The following is a 25477-nucleotide window of genomic DNA, read 5'->3' on the forward strand; positions in this document are numbered from 1 at the left end:
GATACGCTCGGTAGAGAGGGTGATTGGCTGCCCCTTGCCCCCCCTTGGGGCCCTGTTTAACAGCAGGGCTCTGGGGAGGGTCAGGAAGATCGTGGCTGACACCCAGGCCACGGTCTCTTTGCCCCGCTCCCTTCAGGCAGGAGGCTGCGGTCACTAAAGACTCTAAAAACTAGACACTCGCACAGCTTTTTCCCCACGGCCATCCGACTCCTAAATGCCACTGATTCTGATTAATTTACATTACTGCTACCATGGCCGCATGTTTAGAACGTAGGCTATGGAACGTCACACTCGCCCCTGTTCCACAACAACAAGCGGACACATTTATACAGAGAGGATATTATTAAAAAATATTTGAATATTAATATTAATAAACAAACGAACTTCGAATATGATTTTTTTTGGGGCAAAAGTCAAAGCCCTAGTGTGAGTGCAGGCCGGGAAGGGCTCATAAGCACAGCACGGATCAACCAGGCCAAGTGTGAGTGTGCCCTTTATTTGCTGGCACAGTAGCTGTGTTGGGGGTGAAGGGTCCTCACCTGAGGTGGTGCGTGGTCTTGTGGACAGATGGCTGCAGGTAGGAGGAGTGCTGCTGTTGGGTGGTGAACCCACGGTGAACATGACATTACGGGGACTCACTGAACCAGCCTGGAGCAGCCCGCTGGGACTTGCAGGGGCTTTGAGAAGAGGAAATGGATGGAGAGCTTTATTTGTCCGTCATACAAGTGTAAATCAAGCTCACGTTTAAACTAGGCTTCGTAGATATATAAATAAATCATTATGCACACTGTATGAAGTAACAATATCACCCCGTCATTATGGTTACACGGGACTTTAATATGAAACAGACAGACATGAGTCATTCAATAATTTGACTAAATGACAAAACTAAGGCAACCTGTGTGTGCAGCAGTGTCTCCATACCTGTGTCCATGGGTCGCTCTGTGTTCAAGCTGTCATTGCTGCCCTGATAGGCCTGTCCGCCCAGAGTGATTCTGATTGGCTGCTCAGACAGACGACCCGTGCTAACAGACCTATAAGGGGAAACCACGGATAATGTCAGCACAAACAGCAATGGGACATAACATGGTAGATATAGGGAAGAAAGAGGCTCAGAAAAACACACAGGGACTTGACATTTCACTTTTATAATTACATCATTCTCACAGTGTTTAACCCATTGATGACGGCTGCTGCGCGACGCTACATTGCATCTCCTGCCGGCTGCTGCGTAGCGCAGCATAGTTACTTTATCTAATTTTCATGGCGTGTGCAGCATAGAATGCACCGTCATTGGTTCAATTACACATGAGGTGGGTTTTGTTGATTTTTTAAGACCACGTGACCACCCAAATGTTGTGTGGTTTGCCGAAAATCACCTAAATCAAAAAAAAATAAATAATAATAATAATAATAATAATAATAAAAAAAAAAATACGCCAGCTGTGTCTGTGATAGTGTATTACAGAACAGTTAGTGGCGTTTGGAGCACAGCATCAAGGTCTACTATAGACTACTGACGAAAATCACAGAACACATTGCATCTATTTATTAACAATATTTATGAATTTAGGCAATATTTTGCTGCTCCAACTCAAATTCAGCCCAGCCAGGCGATAGTTAAGTTTCAGTTTTGTTTTCATCTCCGTGGTATACAGCCGTTTGGACCAGCTGATCGGCTCCCGACAGCGGGAGTCAGTCTGCGTTCCAGTTGTACTGGGAAGTCGGATTTATGGTGTCAGTGATAATTGAACTAAATAATAAAATAAAGCTATCTTCTCCTTCCTATATCTGTCTATCTTTATCCCTCCACTGCACACTCAGTCACTACTATCCATGCTAAAAGGAAGCAGGATTATAACCTTGTTTTGCACATTATTTTTAAATATTTTATATTATTTATTATTATCTTTTCTTCCCCATCTAATTTTGACGATTTTTAGAAAAATGTGTTGGTTTGTAAGCGCTAAGGGAGCACGTTTAAATAAAACCTGTGAGCCTTAACTTTTAAATTTATTTTATTTCATGTTTCTATGTGCTACACAGGCTTAGATATTAAGGTTTTGGTAGACGTTGACAATTCGTAGTATTTTTTCAGAAAACCCCCAGGCATTAAGGACATGCATCCTAGATTGCCATAGTCATCAATGGGTTAAATTCCACGTTACATTTGAATAGGCTAGTGTGCCAAGGTAAATGTAATGTCTCTAATATTAGTTTAGGTGGAAGCTGAGATGGCTGCCAAAAGAAAGCGATGGAGACTGTATTCCTTGGCGAGGGAAGGGAGCAGCCAGCCTACCTCCCAAAGGTCCTGGTGCCTTCAGGAGCAGCGGGCCGTGTGCTGAGGTATGGGCTGCAGTGGTGGACACACATGTCTCTGGACTCTGCCAACGTCCTGGTGGGCACGGGGCTGTCCGCCAGCGCCATCAAGTTGCAAGACGCCTGCGTTTTGGGGATCTTGAACGGTGCCGAAATGGTCTGAGAGTTGAACAAATAATACAGTGGAACTTTAACAACTGATGGTTTGGTTGATTTGGTGGACTGACCATCTGCACACTTCAAATGGACACTGCAGGCAAAAATGTTGCTTTTTGCGTGCCCTGGTCAATTTTTAGCTTCCATAGCATGTCACCTTTTATACTAGTATAAATAAAAGTAATATACAAATATATTTCTCCATTTTTTTATATTTTGAAACAACATGTCAACTTCTAAAGTACTTGCATCAATGAAACTTTCCATAATCAGTTTTAGCACTATTCTGCTGGTTATTACAGAAGGATTTGTTCATATGTTGATCCTACCCTATTTACCTGCAGTGTCTCTCCTTAATAATACCAGCACACTCACCTTTGTCGGGGAGCCGATGATGGTGGGCAGTGGGGACTTCTGCAGCCAGTCGGACGAGCGTGGGGACGAGCCCAGGAGCTTGGTGGGGGAGGAGCCCAGGTTAGCGGGCCGGCCCAGCTGAGGGGAGTGACTACAGGAGGAGGACGAGGGCTGCACTGGGTCTGACAGCTGCTTGTGGAGCTTCTGCCTGGTCTGGTGGTACACCTCGCTCAGGGTGGGGGCACTCTGGAGCCGAGCACCCAGGAGCTGAGAGGACGGCACAGAGGAACCTATGGAGAGAAGGAGGTGGAGGGTCTGGATTAAAACCTGTGGGTGGCTGTGGTGAAGTGGGTAGGGTGGTCGTTCCTCAACTACAGGGTCGGTGGTTCGATCCCCCGTCCCCCCCATGCCACATGCCGAGGTGTCCCTGAGCAAGACACTGAACCCTAAATCGCTCGATAGTTTGCCTGCTATCAGTGTATGAATGTGTGTGTGAATGGTAACTTGGGAATGGCAACAGGTCTCCCTTAAAAAAAAAAGAGTCTTCGGTCTCAATGGGATTTACCTATATAAATAAAAGGTTACAAAACCACTTTGGATCATGGCCCATGAAGTAATATACAGTAATAGGCAAACCATATTGTGTTGATTCAGATGGTTCATAGACAATGTATCTTTTAGTAGTCTCTTCAAAGGAGATGTTACTCCATGTTTAATATGTTTCTAGCTGTAGCCTTCACTTTGCTCAATCCCTCTGTTTCAACTCAACCTCTGTGTGGGTCATAAAATCTGCTTGTTTGTTCCTCACTGGGGACAAAGTGCTGTTGTCTGTGTGGCTGAAGCCTCATATCAGTCACTGTAATACTGTGGCTGCCCTCTTTGAAAAACAAACGGTTACCATGACAGCAAACTCCTTGACACAAACAGGAAAGAATTAGTGAGACGTCTGCAGTGTTAACAGTGTCAATCATCAAGACTTTTAAACAGAGCTTGACTCATGTTGACTCATGCACTGCGTCAAAAATAAAGTCATGACACATAGGAAGGCATCAAAACATGTTATTGCAGCTAGTGCTAACGCTGACCACAGATTGTATATATTTAAGCCCTGCTTTTTGCTAAATTGCCAATCCATGCTGTATGTTGGGATTTGGAGCGTAGGCTTCTTGTGGCTATAAGATTGTTTTTCAATATTTTCATCCGGCAAACATTTGCAGCAAACATTCCACTTCCTCATCAGACCAACGAGAATCCTTCAGCAATGTTTTTTTATTTAAATGTAAGTTGCGTCATATGTGGACGTGGGATTGGGTCGCAGTGGACAGTCTCATGTAAATTGTAGGTGCGACTAGTCTATTAACCCATTGATGACGGCTGCTGCGCGATGCCACATTGTCTCTCCTGCCTGATGCTGCGTCGCGCAGCATTGTTACTTTATCTAATTTTCATGCCGTGCGCAACATAGAATGCACCGTCATTGGTTCAAATACACATGAGGTGGGTTTTGTTGATTTTTTAAGACCACGTGACCACCCAAAAAATGTGTGGTTTGCCGAAAATCACGCCAATCAAAAAAATAATAAATAAATAATAATAATAAAAATACGCCAGCTGTGTCGGTGATAGTGTATTACAGAACAGTTAGTGGCGTTCGGAGCGCAGAATCAAGGTCTACAATAGGCTACTGACGAAAATCACACAACACATTGCATCTATTTATTAACAATATTTATGAATATAGGCTATATTTTGCTGCTCCAACTCAAATTCAGCCCAGCCAGGCGATAGTTAAGTTTCAGTTTAGTTTTCATCTCCGTGGTATACAGCCGTTTGGACCAGCTGGCTCCCGACAGCAGGAGTCAGTCTGCGTTCCAGTTGTACTGGGAAGTCGGATTTATGGTGCCAGTGATAACTGAACTAAATAATAAAATAAAGCTATCTTCTCCTTCCTATATCTGTCTATCTTTATCCCTCCACTGCACACTCAGTCACTACTATCCATGCTAAAAGGAAGCAGGATTATAACCTCGTTTTGCACATTATTTTTAAATATTTTATATTATTTATTATTATTTTTCTCCCCCATCTAATTTTGACGATTTTTAGAAAAATGTGTTGGTTTGTAAGCGCTAAGGGAGCATGTTTAAATAAAACCTGTGAACCTTAACTTTTAAATGTATTTTATTTCATGTTTCTATGTGCTACACAGGCTTAGATATTAAGGTTTTGGTAGACTTTACAATTCATACAATTTTTTCAGAAAACCCTCAGGCATTATGGACATGCATCCTAGATTGCCATAGTCATCAATGGGTTAAAAAAACTGAGAAAGAAAATCAAGCACAATGTCAACGCTTTAGGAGCCCTTCAGCCTTAAGTCGTTGATGTAAATGCTGTTCTAATGTGCAGCGCATTGTTTATATAGGCTAACGGCCCGTCATCAGACACACGTACCGGATGGTTTTATACACATCGATCGCTCTGTCAACTAATCCAAGTCAGAGCTTATTGTATGGGCAGAGATCGTTATTTTAAGTGTGTCTTCATAAAGTTTATTGTTAAACGTTAGTGCAGGCTACTGTTTCCTTATCACCGGACCGCCGAGTCCCGCTGTGTGTTGTTTTGGGTTCGTCTCCACCGCCGTGCGTTAAGGCAGCATTATAACAGCTGACGGAGGAAAATAAATTGATGTCAGGATCGCTGTCTATGTGCGTGCTTGTGCACGTGTTGGCTCATTAGCAACTGTACACTTCCTCGGCCACTGCACACTCTCCTAAGTGTGCAGTGGCCGAGGAAGTGTACAATACTGAAGTACGCATGGCTGACTCACACTGGTCAAATGTACTAGACTTTAGGGGGCAAACGTACTTGGGCACAGTACAGATGGTCTAGTGTGAGTGCGCACTAAATGTCATCAATTATAGGGAAAGGTACCTGCCAAAGTATTATGTGAACTGCCTATCTATCTAAATAAGTTTTGCTTTTGAGGTCAGATAGGCCAAAAGTTAATGGTAAAACAGGTCCCTTTTTGAAAAATGACCTCCCCCAATTAGAAAATGTATTGTATTTTGAGAAGGCCGTGAGACATGGTTTTGTCTTGTTATTATTGTATTTTATCAGTACCATGGTATCATAGTTTATGAGCCGTAAATCAAATTGATATGAAATGAATGTTATCTATGTGAAGACGTTGGTCCAGCTAGGTGCATGTTAAGAAGGTGAACTGACCTCCAGAGGAGCTGCGGCTGCGAGGCTCGTGGTTCTGCAGGTGACAGCAGCAGTGGCCCAGCTGCTCGGGGATGGTGCCCACTGGAAACACAAAAACAACACACTTGTTTTCATCAGGAGCCTGATCCATGTGTGGAAGGTGTTGGCTAACAGCTGGTGTGCCTAATGACATGTACTGGGCATGTCCTTACCCAGAGGTGAGGGTGAGTAGGGCCGGGAGCTGCCGGTGGACAGACGCCTGCCTACTGTCTGAGGCATGTCTGCAGAGCTGGGGGAACCCGAGCCCACCTTGGGAAAGCCCATAGGACTAGTGTTGGAGCGCCTCACTGAGCCAGACCTACAAAACAAAACAAGGGACATTTCAGAGCCATGAAAAACAGGGCTCTTCTCGACACTGAACTTATCCAAACAGTTCATCAATAAAGAAATACAATTCCTGGCTCCATCAAGGATTCAGTTATTTAACTTTCGACTTCTTTCTTCTCTCTCTGAATGATTTTAGTCAGTCTTGCCAGTAAGTAAATAATTGTTTATCTGCTGAGACATCTATTACTGCATCAAGTACTGTAGCAGCCCTCAACACAGCCTTTAAGGTGGAGTCAGTGATTCTGGAGAACACTTGTTTCATAATCATTTTTGGTCATAATTCGTGGATATCTCCTAACGTTCCGCTACCCGTCTGTACTGTGTGTGCACACTGAAAATAAAATCCATTGTAAATACACAGCTTAAGCTCTGTAAACGTCTGTAAACAAAGTTGCTCAGACAGACAAACCGTAGCTAGCAACAATGCTATCGACATAAGATAAGCTACTGATCAGCTTATACTTTGCCTTTGATTAGTATTTGGCTTCAACACCTATTTAAATAATGACCAGCTTATGGTCACACTTGCTGGTGGTTTCATTGTAGCTAGCAAAGGTGGCATGGTCAGATTCCATGTGTTTACATACTCGTTTACAGTACCTAGGCGGCGTAACAGCACTGCTTTTTTTTTTTTTTTTTTACACACACACACACACACACACACACACACACACACACACACACACACACACACACACACACACACACACACACACACACACACACACACACACACACACACACACACACACACACACACACACACACACACACACACACACACACACAAAAAGGTAGCGGATCTTGACGGAGACATCCACTGATTTTGACAACAAGTATTCTCCAGGCTCAACCTTTAAGTCACACACAAACAAAGTATAGGTTGGAGCCTTTGTTATTCACATTGCTCATCTCAAATCTATTATTGAAATATTAAGTGTAATTGCACAGAGTTGCAAGGGAAGTTCCCAAATGAGGAATACAATGAAATGGCCTGAATACATAATACATTTCCCCCCTCGTTAAATACTTGCAAATGTGATTTTTAAAAATAGGTAACGTTCATTATTCCTATCCAAGTTTGAAAGCTAGAGGTCTCCCTTCCTTGCCTTGGAAGGAAAATTGTTATGTTCCTTGGTGTGTCACCTTTTCAAACCAGATGCACCAGCACACACACAGAAGCCAGATCACCCAGTAAAACCCTTGAGTTTAGGCTCATTTTATTTTAGGGCTGTCGGTGCTGCGTCAGCTGTCAAAAACTTGACCCCGGTCATTTTATGCTGTGCGACGCAACATGTATCTCCTGTCTGTTGCGCAGCACCAGGTATCAATGGGTTAAACGCAATGTGTTTTTGTTTCTCCCGACAGGATCCGAGGTGAGGAATTGAGCCTCCTCCACAGATTTATGAGAGTGACTGTGTATCCCCTGTGTTAGTCACCAAGAACAATGGTTAGTCCAGGGTGGGCAAATAAGGGGCAAACAACCAAACCTTTAAATAAGAAAAGACACTAGCAAAGCAATGCAGCTGAAGAAAGCCTATAGTATAGCTCTCATGATCTGTTCTCCTGACAACAGGCTGGAAGTAGGAACAACATGACTAATCTCCATGTTAAACAAGGTGCCACCCCTGGTTCTTCCTCTGCCCAAACCCTTCTGCTTTGTCTGCACATAAAGACACCATCAAACCCTCCCAGTGTCGGTTGGGAAGGTACAAGCTCCAGCAGGCACTTGGCTGATGTCATTTCAGAGAAACTTTAGGCAATAGCTATAGCCTGGAGATCCACTTCAAAATGAACAGTTAAACATTGGTCAAAAGTTAATGTACAGGGTTCGTACAGCTTTATAAAATGAAATATTGTTTAAAAATTATGATTTGATCATATGAATATGAGAATAATATGTCATCATAAAGGTATCGAACAATTTATGTGTAAACTAGACCTGTTTTATCGGCAGTCACTCTGGTTAATAAGGAGAAAACACTTTTTCAGAAAAGTCTTCGTATTTCAAGCTCATTTCAAACCTTGAAAACAAAAAGATACACAATCAAGTATTTTCCTAACTTTCCAGAATGGGTAGGAACCCTGATGTAAACTCACAGGTGCTCCTTCCAGGTCTTTCATTACCGCTCACACAATCAAGTAAACAAACCCGGCGCGTTAAGCGGCACGGAGGTCACTCTTACCTGGGGGAGCCGTAGAGCGTGGAGGTGGGGCTGCTGGAGAGGTTCTGTTTGATGCGCTGGTAGTTGCGGATCTGAGTGGGGACCGGGATGGGGGTGGTCTCGGCCCGTGGGGACACCATGGGGCTCTGTCCCGCTGGGGGCTGCCTGGAGGGGAAGAACGGGGAGACCACAGTGGTTAGCCAGTCAGCTCGAGCTCGCTGCTGCTTCCATATTTGCAGGACATCTTCCGTGGCGTCAACACCCATGATCACTTCACCCTCCTAAAGGCTACTGCTGGCATAATAAGTAGAAAATAAACTTGAACATGTCGGGACTCTGCTTCTACTTTCGCCAGGTTTCTTTCTTTGTTTCTATCTGTGTGGAGGCAGCAGGTTGAGGAACATGAGTTAAGCCTGGAGGATCAGGAGGGCAGAGGAAATGGGAGAAAAGAAAAAGGGGGCCAGGCTTCCATGTAAACAGAGGCAGCACCAATTAGCTTCGGCTAGGGGCAGGGCTGGAGGCGGGACCAGGCAAAGGCACGTGCAAGGGCCGGCCCTGTGTGCTCAGCAGACACGGGTGGGGAAGTGCAAAGAGGCACAGCAGCTCATTTGCATGCCTTTGTTATTCCAGAGGAGACAAAATGTTCTCGAAAACATAAAGCCGTGACCCAGTCACCCACAGAGGGCCTTTTTACATATAGAAGGCAAGAAAAGAGGAGGAGTGCATGAAATGGCCGTTAGATAGCAGCACCAGTTGGAAAGCAGTATGATGTAATGATGATGTGAAGCCTGGGAGGCTCTACAGACACGTGAGGCAAAGGCTAGTCCAGACAAAGAACTAGAAGGCAGTTGCTTTGTTGGATTACAGCAAGTCTGAGACATAAACCTGACCACTTTAATACTGACTGAGAAGACATTTGACCCATGATGGAGGCTTTCCAGTTTTTCTCCAGCTTGCTAAAAGCTTTATTGATCCCAACAGAAGCTTGTTAAGTGGAGAGATGTTGTGTGCTCCTGCCCTGTCCCCTTGTTAAAGCAGATAAAGACAATTTGTAGGTCAACTAACATATGTTTTTTTTTTAAGAGGCAGGAGTGGAAAGAGGCGAGAGACTGGATGTGCCCTGCTTTAAGACCCAGCAGCCCAGGATATGAGGGGGATGGGATCAGATCATATCAGCCTCTTTCTAATATTTGTTCTTTTTCTGTTTCTCCATAGCCATCCACTCCCATTCTCTGATCATGTGTCTATCTTTTCTTTCTTCCTCCACTCCCATCACTTCAGGACACACAGAGCGCGGAGGATAACCCGGCTGCGATTTAGGAGCTATCTCTCCAAGAGAGCGGCTGCTCTTACTAAATTGCAATGGACTACACCTGTAATGGAGAAAACATTGGTTCCTCCCGTGTCAATGGTTAACTAATGATGTTAGTGGTTAAGCCTTCTTGCTATTGAACAGTGGAGGGAGTGAGTGAGGGAGGGAGGGAGGGAGAGAGGGAGGGAGGGAGGGCAGCGGGCTGCATGAGCCATTAGAGCAGGATGAGAAAAAATAGCAACAATAACAAAAGAGAAAAGGGAAGAGAGCAGGGGCAGGCTGGTTGTGTGTCTGTCAGGGTGTATACAGTACAGAATAACTCAGCCTTCGTAAATAGGAAACAATGCATTGTCCAGTGTATCAGGTTTAAAGTCTTCAGTGCCACAGACAGGCATGTGAGGTCAGAGTGTTAACAGAGATGTACTAAGACATTGTTAGTTTGACAGCACCGTGGATGGATGACAAAATGATCTGATGATATTTTGAATGATCGGAAAATGAATGTAAGACCAAAATCAATGAAAGATTTACTGATTACATTTAGTTAGTGTTAAGTTAAGAGAATAACTGGACATGAATTCTATTCACTGTATTCAAAGCTAAGTGTTGCCGTGTTGGAAGAATTTTAAATACACAGCTGAGTCATAATAGTCATAGTTCATGCTTGCAGGAGAGTTTCGGCAAGTGTGTGTGTCTATTCTTGTCCCACAACCCTCGCTAGGTCAGGTGCTCTATCTAGCACCTTGTTGTTTGACTCGACGTCTCTGATTCATAACGAAGTAATTGTGCCCATTTAACGGTAGGAAGAACCATTCACTCATGATGATAGAAGGGCAGAGTGAGTGAGTGAGTGAGTGAGTGAGTGAGTGAGTGAGTGAGTGAGTGAGTGAGTGAGTAGACTGTTTAGCTGTTGGTCACAGAAGGGCTGCATTTCAAGAATAAGAATATATAGAGTGACTGCAGCATTCACAGTTGCTTTACACACTTTTAAATGTACTTTGTAATTTTATATATTACCAAAATAAACTATGAAAGCTTTTTTCTTCTCTTTTTTCACTTCACCATGACGTCCAGCACATAAACCCCCATTAAACCACAACCTGTTTGGTTTTTGTTATATTTGTTACACTTTTATTCATAATATGTTGATGCAAAGTGTGTTAACAAGTCATCTTTAGAGGGGCTGGTAGGCAGCCAGACTAGCTGCTTACCCATGTTTCCAGTGTTAAGCCAATTGGCTAACTCTAAGGAAAAAAACTAAGTATGCGTACATCACAAATTGTTGAACTATACCTTTAATTCTATTTTCATTTATTGCGCATGCCATGTCTCCCATCGGGCTTCCTTATGAGTTGACTTCTCTTTCTCTAGCTTGATTTCTTTGGTTACATCTTTATGCATGGGGTTCATTTTGAGTCATGCTGATTGTCAAGTAGACAGATTGCTACGGTTTATTTCTAAACATTTGTATTTCTGTACATATCTAAAGCCATCTGTTTAAACTTCTGCTAATCGACCAAACAAACAATGATGAGACAAGATGACAACACTTTGCTCAGGTATAAACCCTCTTTCCATATTAAATGAAGTCACATCTGCCCTGCGTTCCAAATCACATACTTTTTCTTTTTACTACACTACATACTAAAGTAAAGAAGAGTTTTAGGGCCACAGGAGAGAATACAAAATCATATAAGGAAGATTTTTTTTCATTATGTCGAGAAATGTCTAGAATAAAGATGAATACTCTATTGGAGTTACTGGGGCATCTACGTATTTTCAGCAAACTAAAATTGACATGCATGTATTGGGACATCCTAAATCTTTTTCTGGCATACTAAATAGTAGGGAAGAATGGGGATTGGAATGCAGGGTTGATCTTTGATGTTCTCAAACTCACCCTGCACACATGAGGAACTCACTGGACGGCCGGCGAGCCACTCCCATTGGCTGCTCGTCTGGAGAGGAACAGAGCAGGGAGGAAGAGAATGAGGAAGATGCAAGAGGCTTAACTGAAGTAGAAATCATCAGTAATTAGATAAATGCCTCTCCCCAATGCCAGCTGACACTCCCCATGTCCTGCACTGTGTTCACTGTTAAAGTGGAGCACACACACAGGTGTTCAATTCAATTCAAAAAACTTTATTTATCCCAGTAGGGCATTTCAGTTTGAGTCAACCAGTCTTCACATAAAAATAGACACAAAAAAACAACACAAAAAACAGAACAACAACAATGATACATTCAGACAGCCTATCAGTGCAACAGATCAGCATTGAGCTCAGTAAAGAAATAAATCCGTTATGGTACAGTTCTTACAGTACAATGATTGGCCTATGTCTATTGTGGTCTAGTGTGTAGTCTCAGCATCATTTAGAAGGCTGATGGCAGGAGGAATAAAGGAATGCAGATGGATCCTTTGTTGTCCACTTTTTACAGTTGACTCTGTGGTATTGTCAAACTTGAGTTTGGAGTCAAACAGAATTTCTAACTATTTGTATGTCTCCACAGTTTGTAGACATACAAATACATACACACACACAGGTGCCTGCGTGTGTGTATGTGTGTGTTGCAGCAGCAGCAGGTGTAGACCATTGGGGTTCATGTTACCAGTCAAGAGGGAGAAGTGTGCTTGCCTACTGTTTAGACTGATGTCTACTATTATTACTGCATGAAATGGTAAGCAGCTGTCTGGTTCAACAACTGTGGATTCGGTGACGTGCGATTATTTGCTAGGAGCCCAAATTCTCAAATAATCAGGTGAGCCACAGTCCACCTCAGTGATTCCAGGGGGAAACAGAGATTGTAGCATGTGTGTTGCTACTTACAGCTGTCGGTGGAGAGGTGAGGCACCAGGACAAAGTCGTCAGTGTCACAGGAGGAGTTCTTACTGCTGCTGCTTCCGGCTGACTCCTTGGACAGCTGCAGGAAGCTAGAGGGACCATGAGGAGGGGAAGACAGGCCGCCCTCGGCTAGGGTCTGCATGTCTGGGAGAGACTGGGGGTTCACACACCCAGAGAGAGAGAGAGAGAGGGGGGGGTAGAAGAGAAAGGGGGGGGGAGAGTCAGAGAGAGAAAGAGAGAGGGGTGAGAGAGAGAGTCAGAGAAAGAGGGGGAGAGAGAGGGGGAGAGAGAGGGAGTCAGAGAGAGGTGGGGGAGAGAGAGTCAGAGAGAGAGAGAGAGAGAGAGAGAGTCGGAAAGGGGGGAGGGAGGGAGTCAGAGAGAGAGAGTGGGGGAGAGAGTCAGAGAGAGAGAGGGGTGAGAGAGAGAGAGAGTCAGAGAGAGAGGATTAACTTGTAGTGTGCCTCCTGAATGATGCAATTAAGGCTGTCCAGGCAGGGCAGTGCTGGCAGACAAACTAATGGAATCACATTGTTAGAGAACACCGGCATCCTGGGAAATGAACTGGCTCTGTGTTCCCAGTGCCACTGTGAGAATGACATGTTCCACTGTGCAAAGGCATTATTACAACTAGCAATGGACGTATTAGCAGCGGCATTACTTTAACCAGCAGTATTGACACAAGTAGAACATAAGTCAAAGGGGTTTAATGGCTCTTGGTGATTTGGCTAATACAATTGACTAATACCCTCAATGGTAAACATAGTGTACACAACTTGATGTGCATACATCAGAAAGCTCACATTACGAGGCCATAGTAGTTAAAGTGCTGAATAACTTGAAACGAAATTAAGAATCAAATAATAATAGAGAAATAAAGAAATAAGAAACACATCCAAGATACAATAAGCCGGAGCAGCATGTCCCTCCAACGAATATCATAAAACCATGTCTACTTGTGTATGCCCAGGGCCAGAATATAGTAAAAAAAAAAATGATACTGTACTTGTGTGGAAACTTAGTCATAGAATGTCATAAAGGGTCTACGGGAATGCCCCAAAATCTATAAAGAAAAAATGTATGAAGGATCTGTTTATTTCCCCTTTTTGGATACCATGTTGAACTTTGAAGCACATTCTGTACTGGAGCAGGCCCAATAGGAGCACAGCAGGGAGGCATGGTGAATATTTGATGACCTTTGTTACAGTGTAAAGTGTAATCTCCTCTGAATAAAATGGACTCGACTTGTGTAGCGTTTTTTAGCCGATTTTCTCAGCCCCAAAGCGCTTTACATTTATTACCACATTCACCCATTCATACACACACTCATACAGTAGCTGCTATGCAAGGCACTCTCTGAACCATCAGGAGCTATTTGGGGTTCAGTGAAGGCACTCTCTGAACCATCAGGAGCTATTTGGGGTTCAGTGTCTTGCCCAGGGACACTTCGACATGTGGCGGGTAAGCGGGGGATCGAACCTCCGACCCTGAACTCCAGAGGCGAACTCCCTACCCACTTCGCCACTGCCGCCCCTCGATGTATACAGTAACATCAGACTCACAGGAGGGGAGTTGTAGCGGATGCATGGGGAGCTGCCACAGGAGCTGTCAGTCACGGCGTTGGAGGCGCTGGGGACAGGCACCGGACACGCTGAGGGAAAATAAATACAACGTGGATGAAGTTTTGTCGGGGGTCCATGATGGGGAAGTGATTATGTCTTATATCGATGGGGAGTGTAAGCTTTGTGCTTACATTTTTTAATGGTGGACGACGGCTCCAGGAAAGGATGGCTGAAAAACGTGTCTGAAGAACAAGACCAAAGCAGTTTAAACAAAGTAATTTTAAACCAGACCTAATCAATTCATTTACCATTGATATATCGTATTGAAACTGTTTCATTTACATCTGATGATCGGAAACCGTCGTAAAAAACACTGCCGCTTTTGTCCAAAGGGGGCGCTAGAATATTAACACAAACTGAAAGTTCCTCGTAGCACCTTTAAAAGATCTTACTAATATGTCAGCACTCACCAAAGTCCATCCTGTCTTTCTGATTCCTCTGCAGCAACCCAAGCAAAAGGTCTCCAAGTGGTGGGGATGTCTCCCTGGGGATTCTGGGTATGGAATAGGAACATTAGATACCTTGGTTCTCATAGGGTGCCACTGCCTGCCTACCTAGACTGTGCCAGATGGATGGAAACATTCTTGGTCTTCTTTTTAAGACTGTGAAACATCAATGTCGAGGCATATCAGATGGAGCGATGATTTCCTGGTGAGATGTAACACTACGGTGTAGGAGTAAGACTGTCCCTGCGTTCCAAATCACATACTTTTTCTTTTTGCTACACAACATACTAAAGTACAGAAGAGGTTTAGGGCCACAGGAGAAAAAGAGAAAAAATCAAATAAGGAAGTTTTTTTTCATTATGTCGAGAAATGTCAAGAATAAAGATGAATACTCAAAATGCTTTTGGAGTTAGTGGGGCATTTATGTATTTTCAGCATACTATAATTGACTGCATGTATTTGGACATTCTAAATCTTTTTCTGGCATACTAAATAGTAGGGAAGTATGGGGATTGGAACGCAGCCTAAGAGTCGTGGCTGAACAGAGGCAAGCAGAGGCGTGACGGCCATCATCCATCTGCAACACCCTCAAAGATGCTACCACCATTTCTCTCACAACTGTCCACTGTCATCCCATATCACACACTGTAAAAAGAGCCTGCTAAGAGCCTATCATGTCACAATGACCCACAGTGTACAGTGTATTTTTTAGTTCATTCTTCTGGACAAAAACAAAAAAAAGTATTGTGTTGCACATGTATCATTTCACTCTACTCTAACACTTCCCATTGTTGTTGCTGAAGTGTTATGAAACTGTAGTGTGATATTGATGTGTGACTTTACTACACTCTACATTGAAGCCATTACCCCTTTGAGCCAAGCATTACTGACTCACTTTATAATGGAAAAAAAAATTTGTTCGCTTCATACTGAATATGCCAACCAAAATAGAAGTTAAGTTATGTTACATTATGGAGAAAAGAAAAAAAAGTGATAACGTTGTGCGCTCAGCATTTTGTAACATTATCTACCAGTTATTTAGCCTGGAAATCCAGACCCATATCTAGAACGATAGTTACGTCCGCCCCAAAGCACCATACATAGGGCTCTGGCACGCCCATATCAAATAGAACGATTTGATTGGTAGCTCAGGATTTCTTGACATATTTAATGAGCTTCAATAGAGAGTGTCCAGACCAACAGGCGCAGCAAATTTATTTGCCAGCGCCTAGGGCTGTGCGATATGACGAGATACATCGTCTGACGAAACATAAACGTCAATCGTTTCATTTTTGGTAATATCGTTTATTTCGTTGTCACAAATCACACTCTTTACGACACAAACTATTGATGTAGCTCGCAGATAAGTTACTGTTATTCAAACTGAACATTTCCTACAGCTACGCTTCACATTAAAAGCATTTTTCATTTAACTTGAGAAACGTGAGTTGACTTTTATTTTGAAGTGCACACACAGGAAGACAGCGCTTGCTAGCCCCGCTGCACTTCCGTCACTGGTACCATGTCTTCCGTGTGGGACAACTCCTCGGTGATGGAACAGAAAAGAAAGCCTGTCATTTCCAATAGCTACTTGTTACCCTGCGCTCACACCAAAAGCTTCATGAACGTTAGTGGCAGCCCCCAGTCGTTCATTTTAACTTTCATTTTTGCTACGAAGGGCGACTGGAGCCTCGCCTGCAGCAGTGTCATAGCAACCACCGTGTGAGTCCACACAGTCTGAAATAAGCCGTGGAGGAAGGACTCCCAAAACATTTACATTGCGGGCTATTTGCACTGAATTGGAAATTATGATATTTTAGAGAAAGGAAAAATATACACTGAATTACAAGGTGTAGAGAACAGTGCGCTATTGCAGACTAAAATACTAAGGTTGTAAGTAGGCCTACAGTATTGAGTTGGACGGTCAGATAACATGAGCATTTTCTACTTTGTTGCATGCTTGAAAATTTGAGTTTGAATAAAAGGAAAAAATAATCCAATAGCTGTAAATACTTTTTATTTGTCCAGTATATAATTCAAAGTGTAATAAGAGAAAGGCCTTATTTCAATCATCATTTATATTACATTTGTATTACGTTAATTTACAGAAAATATGCTATATCGTGAAATGTATCGTTATCGGGATATGAAATGACCTATATCGGGATATGAGATTTTGGTCATATCGCCCAGCCCTACCAGTGCCTATTGGCAGGTCTGGATTTCCAGGCTACCAGTTATTACAATATGGGTTTTATTTCATTTTTCTAAATGACACTATAGGCTGAGACAAGCCTGAAAAACAAAAATACAAGAGGTTTTCTGTCTTACATAGGTTGAAGATTCTTGTTCTTCTCATAGAACAGCCTCAGGTCTTGTGGACTGTTGGCCTGAAAAATATTAATATTGGAGTTAGATGAGCAGACACACACACATCCTCCAAACAGCTCTTTGTGTCAGACTCATTGTGCTGAAGTATTAACCTGGAACGGTGGCTTGCCGACCAGACACTGGAAGATGACTGTCCCTATGCTCCACAGGTCGGCCCTGGCATCGTAGTTCTGGGACATGATGACCTCCGGGGCCTGAGGGAGCAAACCATCCCAGTAAAGATCCACAGTTATGCAACACACTGCTGAGGATTCTGACAGCTCACTTTAAAAAGGTGCACTGTGTAACTTTGGCTGTGTCAGAGAAGTGAACATTTTCTAAGGTATAAATGGTAAAAGGTAAATGGACTGGACTTGTATAGCGCTTTCTAGTCGATTTTCTCAGCCCCAAAGCGCTTTACATTTTTTACCACATTCACCCATTAATTCACACACTCATACACTGATGGCAGTAGCTGCCATGCAAGGCGCCCTCTGAACCATCGGGAGCAATTTAGGGTTCAGTGTCTTGCCCAGGGACACTTCGACATGTGGTGGGTAGGCGGGGGATCGAACCTCCAACCCTGCACTCTAGAGGCGACCTCCCTACCCACTTCGCCACTGCTGCCCATATAGTATATTCTTATAAGTGAATAAACTTAATATTTCTCACAGGAAAATTGGATCCTGTGAACACTGTTTGAAGTTAGAAAGCTACATGAGAAGTTACTGTTTCACTGTTTTTGTTGAGCGGCTGTGGCGAAGTGTGTAGGGCGGTCGCCCACTGGGTTGCAGGGTCAGTGGTTCGAACCCCCCGTCTCCCCGAAACATGTCGAAGTGTCCCTGGGAAAGACATTGAACCCCGAATTGCTCCTGATAGTTAGCTTACACCCTGCGTGGAAGCTGCTGCTATCGGTGTATGAATGGGGTGTATGAGGAGGTGTGCCTACCTCCAGTTGTGAGTCGCTTTGGACAAAAGCTGCTGCTTAAATGTTGATTAAAATGTATGTGATGTTGTTTTCGGCAGCAGGGCCCACAATTTGGTTTTTCAAGCATATTCTAGTCTTAAGTTTGGTTCCAGGTGTCTCCAAATAATTTAGTTTTGATTTGATTTATGATTATACAATTATTTAATACTAGGAATACCATATAGAGAAAATATGTTTTGTAAACTAACTGCAGTCTCTGCATATGTAAACAAATTACCCTCCCGTGAAACTGCATAGCAGTGACCTGTGCAAAAAAATAAAAATAAAATAAAATAAATGTTTTATTTAATAAACTTCTATTTGTATTATTACTGTTACTTATTTCGATCTTTACATGTAATCCGCGATTACTTTAAAAAAGTGTAGACGTTTTGATGAGAAAGGTGGCAGTTAGTAAGTTACGCCAAAATAAGCTGTGCCTTTGCCTCCTATTCATTGTGGACGGCAAGCAAAAAAATATTTTCGCGCATGCGCACTTCGATTTGTATTCTTTAACATGTACGCAAATAAGCATAATTATTTGTGCTTATTTTGACGTAAATGTGGTATGCTAGAAGCATTTACGTTACATATCATTCATGGACCAATTAAAATCGAGATATTACTGGACATTTACGCAGCTTAGGCCAACGTCATTACGCCGGCTATGCTCATTCACGTCGTTACCCCCGCGGATTTTAAAGTCAACATTGCAGCTGCCGTGTCCATGCCCGCAGATATTTCAGACAGGAGGAATTTTAACAAATTGGATTATAATTTAAAAGGGAACAGAATGAATAGCAAGAGAAAGGCCTGCGCCAGCCTTGGACGGTGTACAGCAGCAACAGGGACAAACAATGTTCGAGCATTTCAAACGGACAGGTAGCCTACATGAACGGAAGGATGCTAGTTAGCTGTGCTGTCAGTCAGACTGGATTACTGTCATCTTGCTTCTTTCTACAGCCAGGGAGTCAGATTGGTGAGTCAGAAACTATTTTGGGGTTTATTTAATAATAAGGTTGGATGAATTGATACCGAGTGCAATCCATTCTGCATTTTATATTCAATTGAGCAGTTGTGTTTTCATTGTTACTGACGGACAAACCTAAGCTCTGCAATGTGGATAAATGGTTACATTCTGATGCTGGACAGGTCCACAGGACATATGCAACTGGTACTTTATCTACACTCAACAAAAATATAAACGCAACACTTTTGTTTTTTCTCCCATTTTTCATGAAATGGACTTACATATCTAAAATTAATTCCAGATACACAATTGTACCATTTCTCTCAAACATTGTTCACAAATCTGTCTAAATGTGTGATAGTGAGCACTTCTGCTTTGCTGAGATAATCCATCCCACCTCACAGGTGTGCCACATCAAGATGCTGATCTGACATCATGATTAGTGCACAGGTGTGCCTTAGACTGTCCACAATAAAAGGCCACCCTGAAATGTGCAGTTTTGTCTCAGCAAAATGCCACAGATGCCACAAGCATTGAGGGAGCGTGCAATTGGCATGCTGACAGCAGGAATGTCAACCAGATCTGTTGCTCGTGCATTGAATGTTCATTTCTCCACCATAAGCCGTCTCCAGCAACTTCGCACAGCCATTGAAGAGGAGTGGACCAACATTCCACAGGCCACAATTGACAATCTGATAAACTCTATGCGAAGAAGATGTGTTGCACTGCATGAGGCAAATGGTGGTCACACCAGATACTGACTGGTTCTGAGTCCCCAGACCCCCAATAAAGCAAAAAAATGCACATTTCAGAGTGGCCTTTTATTGTGGACAGTCTAAGGCACACCTGTGCACTAATCATGATGTCAGATCAGCATCTTGATGTGGCACACCTGTGAGGTGGGATGGATTATCTCAGCAAAGCAGAAGTGCTCACTATCACACATTTAGACAGATTTGTGAACAATGTTTGAGAGAAATGGTACAATTGTGTATCTGGAATGAATTTTAGATCTTTAAGTCAATCTCATAGAAAATGGGAGCAAAAACAAAAGTGTTGCGTTTATATTTTTGTTGAGTGTATTAAGATACAGTTTATGGAGTGGAGTTGCCATCAGTTATGCTGTAGTCCTACAGAATGGTGAGTGCTGTCTTTTATTTTGAAGCTGAATAGAAGTACTAGTTTGAATCGGCGAAGGTTTGACTCGTTCCCCTATGTTTTTTCAGCCCTTGGTGTGAGGGACGGGTCTGTTAAGTCGATGGATGCGATGTTTAATCATTTAGACCAAACTACAGTAGGCTACGGGCAAACCTGCAGTCACCGTCATGACATTTCATATACTGTACGTCCAGTCTAAGTGTGTGTGTGTCTGGGTGTGTGTGTGTGTGTGTGTGTGTGTGTGTGTGTGTGTGTGTGTGTGTGTGTGTGTGTGTGTGTGTGTGTCGGGGTGTGTGTGTGTGAGAGAGAGAGAGAAAGAGGGAAGAACTTATTTGAAATCGGCCGTGCGTGCCTGTGTGTTGTTTATTGTTTTTGATTTAACGATATTTAGGTTTAGAGAAATCTGGCTTTCAGAACTCAGTGCCTACCCACTCACTGACCTCACCGCACGTCACTGCTGCATAGTGCACCTTTAAAATAACTGACCTCAGAATGCAAGTACAGAGAAACAACAAGCTGAGTAGAGTAAAACACACTGACCATGTACATGGGTGAGCCACACAGTGTGGCTGCCATCATGTTGCTCTGGAGGTACCGTGCAAAGCCAAAGTCAGCTGCAAGACAGAAGAACAACACAAAGCAGTTATAGTTCACCTGCTATTATTACTGCTAACACACACACACACACACACACACACACACACACACACACACACACACACACACACACACACACACACACACACACACACACACACACACACACACACACACACACACACACACACACACCTGACAGACAAACACTGGGAACAGTAACATATGCAGAAAATAGAATACGTCATCAGTTTGGTTTGATTACTACACAAAAGATGTTTGGAGTGTGGGGCATCATAGGAGCCACACTTAGTTTAAGTGTGCACAGATAAAAACACAGATAAAATGATGTCTTCCATGTGCAGTTCACCTTTGCCTCTCATTCCGCTTCATCGCACAACAACTCATATTATTTATTTATTTAGTTATCTTGATTCAAAGTGACCAGTAACTTATTGCAGTTGTCCTAACTCCCTAGAAGCTGTATAAGAATGATCATATTACACTACAACTATCCTTTTGGATTCAATAAATGCTCTACATGGTTTCTCTGACCTATTTTGATGCGGATGCCGCTGATGTTGGACCTCTTGCGGCCCACGTATGACAGCAGGATGTTCTGTGGTTTCAGGTCCCGGTGGATGATTCCTTTGCTGTGGAGGACTCGCATGGCAGCGGCAATCTGCTGGAGGAAAACCCGCAGTGTGTCTTCTCTCAGCGTCCCCTTAGCTTAAAGAAGAGATGGAGAAGAAACAGCTTGACTTACCCTGCGTTCCAATACCCATACTTCCCTACTATTTAGTATGCCAGAAAAAGATTTAGGATGTCCCATTACATGCACATCAATTGTAGTATGCTGAAAATACATAAACGCCCCACTAACTCCAATAGCATTTTGCAGTATTCGTCTTTATTCTTGACATTTCTCGACATAATGAAAAAAAAACTTCCTTATCTGATTTTTTCTCTTCTGTGGCCCTAAAAGTATTCTGTTCTTTAGTATGTAGTGTAGTAAAAAGAAAAAGTATGTGATTTGGAATGCAGGGTTACTGTTGGAATCAAAATGCGGGCAGTCTCTCAGTGCACAAGCAGAAAATGCTGTTTCCTTGTTCTTGTTTTACATTGTGCATGTAAAACATCCTAGGTCAATGGTATTACACTATTTCACCCATCAATAAGGTTGCAGTTAGCAAAAATAGCTAAGTGCTAACAGAGCCAAATATCAAGACCGCTGGGTAGCGAATATGGATGTAAACAACGGAAATATTTAAGAAGAAGGGGCCTAATGTATGTTTTTGAGGAAGGAAATGCACCGGTTTGTTACAGCTCAAGGATACACACAATGTGCTTTAGTGAGTAAAACAGAACGTTAACAACTCATATTTTGATACATGGAAAACTCCGCAGGGCAGCTTTAAAGATAATCTGCTCATTAGAAAAGCAGTTTATTGCCTATGGTTGTCTATTGATCTGATTCAGGTTCCTCCTGCTTGGTGATGACACGCATCAAAGACTAGTTGAACTGGTCTGCACTCACATGAAGCACAGCTAAGATTTAAACACAGTAAACACATTAGCTTTATGATTTCCCTGTTCTTCTTAGATAGTAAGTACAGAAAGCAATCACCACTCCACAAAAAGTGCATAACAGACTCCCTCCATTAAAGCTCATAATGAGCATGTTATAGTAATAATCCTCTAGTAAACAGTATACGTTTAGGCAGTGAAGGTCCTATTCCCTGCTGGCGGTCTAATCCCATGTGCGACTAAGAGGATTTCTCTCTCTCTCTCTCTCTCTCTCTCTCTCTCTCTCTCTCTCATTCACTCTCTTTAACAAGCCATTGTGATTACAGTGTAGGCAGTGGCACAGATCAAACCTGGAAGCTTATCAATATTAATCTAGTGTTTGGGAGCTAGCTGTTTGCCGCTCACAACAGACGACCAACTTCTAACATGGAAAAGTTGTGTGACTTGTAGAATCATTCACTAGTAAGATCCTCTTATGTAATGCAGAGTGGTCTTTAGTGTTCACGGAATTGAAGTGACTGATGACAAATGGGTCTGTTACAGTGCATTGTTACACATCAGGTTTAGTTACACAAGCAGCAGTGTTATTCAAGCAGAGACTCCTGGCCTGCTGTGACCGTGAGCCATTCTGTAGTGTACCAATGTGGACATATGGGGCAGGAACACTGAGTACAGCGATAAGGGAGCTGTTCCAGCTACACAATCAGTGATGTTATGGAACAAAGGTGTAAACACCTGTGGATACACATTACATATATACCTTATACCTTTTAGAAGTTATTTTGTTCAAAACTCAAAGTTCCATAATCACAGGACTAGACAAGCCGAAAATCTTCATCTCCCTCGGTATAAATCTTCACGCAGTGAGTTTGTGTATTAAATATTGTGTAGTCTTCTTATGGAATGAAAACATGAATTTACTTGATTCTTATTTCACATTGTCTGTGTAGGAAAAGAGAATACACAATTCTATGCTATCAAAAGCAATGAGTTTGAAATAACATGACTTGTGACTGCCTCTGAACTAGAAAAAAGAACTCTTTGTACAAGGCTGGAGTTGTTCACACACAAACACACTTTAACATCCCCACTTGATACAGACTGACATTATTCCACACACGATCCATCACACAGATACTGTATTATAAACGCACGTGCGTCACGTGCACACATTCCCAGATCTACACTCATATTAGCTGTGCTTACATGGCTCCTCCTCCCCCGCAGCATTAGTAAGTTTGTTATGATGAACAATAATCTGTGTGTGTGATAGTGTGTGTGTGTATGTGTCTGTGCGCGTGTGTGTGTGTGTGTCAGACAGATTAGTTCGATGCTTACCTTGCAGATAGTCAGCAAGATCACCTCCGTTACAGTACTGCGTGTGGGAAAAGACAAACAATCACTATCGGAAACAATGTAATGCTGGTTCAACCAGGTCAAGCTGAGAAGCACCTTTTGGTATTACGGCCTCCACACACATCCTGCGTCTACCTCTGGAGCGCGTCGCGTTCCGTTACTGCTGCCTCGCTCGCGCTTTTTTCGGACAAACATACAACGTCTCTACTGCTGCTGCAGCGCTGCTTCTAAAAGCCCCATCTTTCTACATAGAGATTTCATAGATAAAAGTTATTTCATGTCATTTATGATGCATATGATTTATACTGAGTCTAATATTGAGTCTGGACAGTAATCCGTGCGCCCCATTCCCTTTTCTGTTATTTATTTCTGCCATATTTTCGCTTGTTGGAAGTTTTATTTTGAAAAGGACACACCAGGAAATGGTGAAACTACAGCGAAAGCTGCCGGTGTGAAGTCAATATGACTCTCAGCAGAGTATTTCTCTATCAGTTAAAGCAGAGAGACCCGAGAGAGACGCGCGGCTCTCAGAAAAAAATAGTCGAGCCTCCTGAGGTAAAGGGGAGCGTCGCTGCAGACGTGCCTCCGACGCACATCAGCAGTGCGTCTGAGGTTGGATGTGTGCCCGCTCTAGGTTGATTACACTGTCGCAGAAAAAAAGTCAGACGCAGACGCACAGTAGACGCGCAGTAGAGGTAGGATGTGTGTGGAGGCAGTTATCTGTGTGTATGAGTGCACAAGTGTTTGTTCCAGTCCTATAGCCCAGATAAAAGCAGGCTCATCAATGAATCTGCTGAACAACTGCAGCTCTATCTCTTCTGTGCTGGGACGTGCACTTAGCTCTCTCCACAGGACAACAAGAACAAACAGATGTGTGGCAGCTTAAGAGTCAAATGCTGAGTTGCTTAAAAAAAGACAGATGAAGTTATAGCCCACTTGTACTTTATAGGAGTCCTCAGTTCAACCCTGCAGCTTGTGAGAGGAACGTCATGTACTGATGGATGACATATTAAAGAGGAAAAGATAAGTTGTTGTTCCACCATATGTGTATCTGTAAAGCTTCTACTAGGGATGGACACACATACTGTATAGACGATGCCAAACTGTGCTGGGTATAGTCAACGCAATATTGTGAAACTAGCACATCAAAATGCCTTAAAATGTACATCCAGTTGATTGCATATTGCACATTGTAATTTAACTGATCTACTTTTTACTTTCTATTCTATTTCATATACTGTTTTATATTGCACAGAAAACTCCTTTGCACTACTTAGTATTTAGAATTTATCTTATGTAAATATTGTTTATGTTTATCTTGTTTGTCTTATTTAACTCTATTTCTTTTAATTGTTCCTCGGCTGTTATAAATGTGCTATATAAATAAAGTTGACTTGACTTGGTCATTTGGCAGTTGATCCAGGCTGACTGTAACTGTAAAGCTGTCTAGTTATAAATCAAAAGCAGATTTGAAGCTAAGGCTTTTGTGGAATAGGATTCATAGAAGTCAGAGGGGTGTATTTTTAGCGAGTGACTCTGGATGGTCACTGTTTAGTTTGACAGCCTTGCAGAAGGCTGAGTGATGCCACATGTGCGGATAAAGTTTGACAAAGGATTAGGACGTTAGAGAACTAAGGGAGAATTTAGTTCCAATATGAAAGAGAAGCAGAAGAAAAGACAAACACGAGAGTGAGAGGGAGGGGAGACCACAACTAAGAGACAGC

At 42.8% G+C, this 25477-nt stretch overlaps 1 protein-coding gene across 1 annotated transcript in view; it reads right to left on the reverse strand.

Moving 5' to 3' along the window:
• ulk2 (unc-51 like autophagy activating kinase 2) overlaps positions 1-25477 on the reverse strand; it is a 67561-nt gene that overhangs the window by 15968 nt on the left and 26116 nt on the right. Inside the window, exons 5-21 of the mRNA XM_080053859.1 lie at positions 23736-23772; positions 21426-21599; positions 20814-20887; positions 17292-17393; positions 17140-17198; positions 14773-14855; positions 14494-14544; positions 14303-14391; positions 12729-12897; positions 11801-11858; positions 8610-8753; positions 6249-6394; positions 6058-6138; positions 2851-3119; positions 2300-2478; positions 925-1034; positions 540-677 (exon numbers count right to left, since the gene is read on the reverse strand). Of these exons, the coding sequence (XP_079909985.1) occupies positions 540-677; positions 925-1034; positions 2300-2478; positions 2851-3119; positions 6058-6138; positions 6249-6394; positions 8610-8753; positions 11801-11858; positions 12729-12897; positions 14303-14391; positions 14494-14544; positions 14773-14855; positions 17140-17198; positions 17292-17393; positions 20814-20887; positions 21426-21599; positions 23736-23772 (1963 nt within the window). The remainder of the gene's footprint in view (positions 1-539; positions 678-924; positions 1035-2299; positions 2479-2850; positions 3120-6057; positions 6139-6248; positions 6395-8609; positions 8754-11800; positions 11859-12728; positions 12898-14302; positions 14392-14493; positions 14545-14772; positions 14856-17139; positions 17199-17291; positions 17394-20813; positions 20888-21425; positions 21600-23735; positions 23773-25477) is intronic.

Source organism: Ammodytes marinus, assembly GCF_949987685.1.
Source record: "Ammodytes marinus genome assembly, chromosome: 3".
NCBI lineage: Eukaryota > Metazoa > Chordata > Actinopteri > Uranoscopiformes > Ammodytidae > Ammodytes > Ammodytes marinus.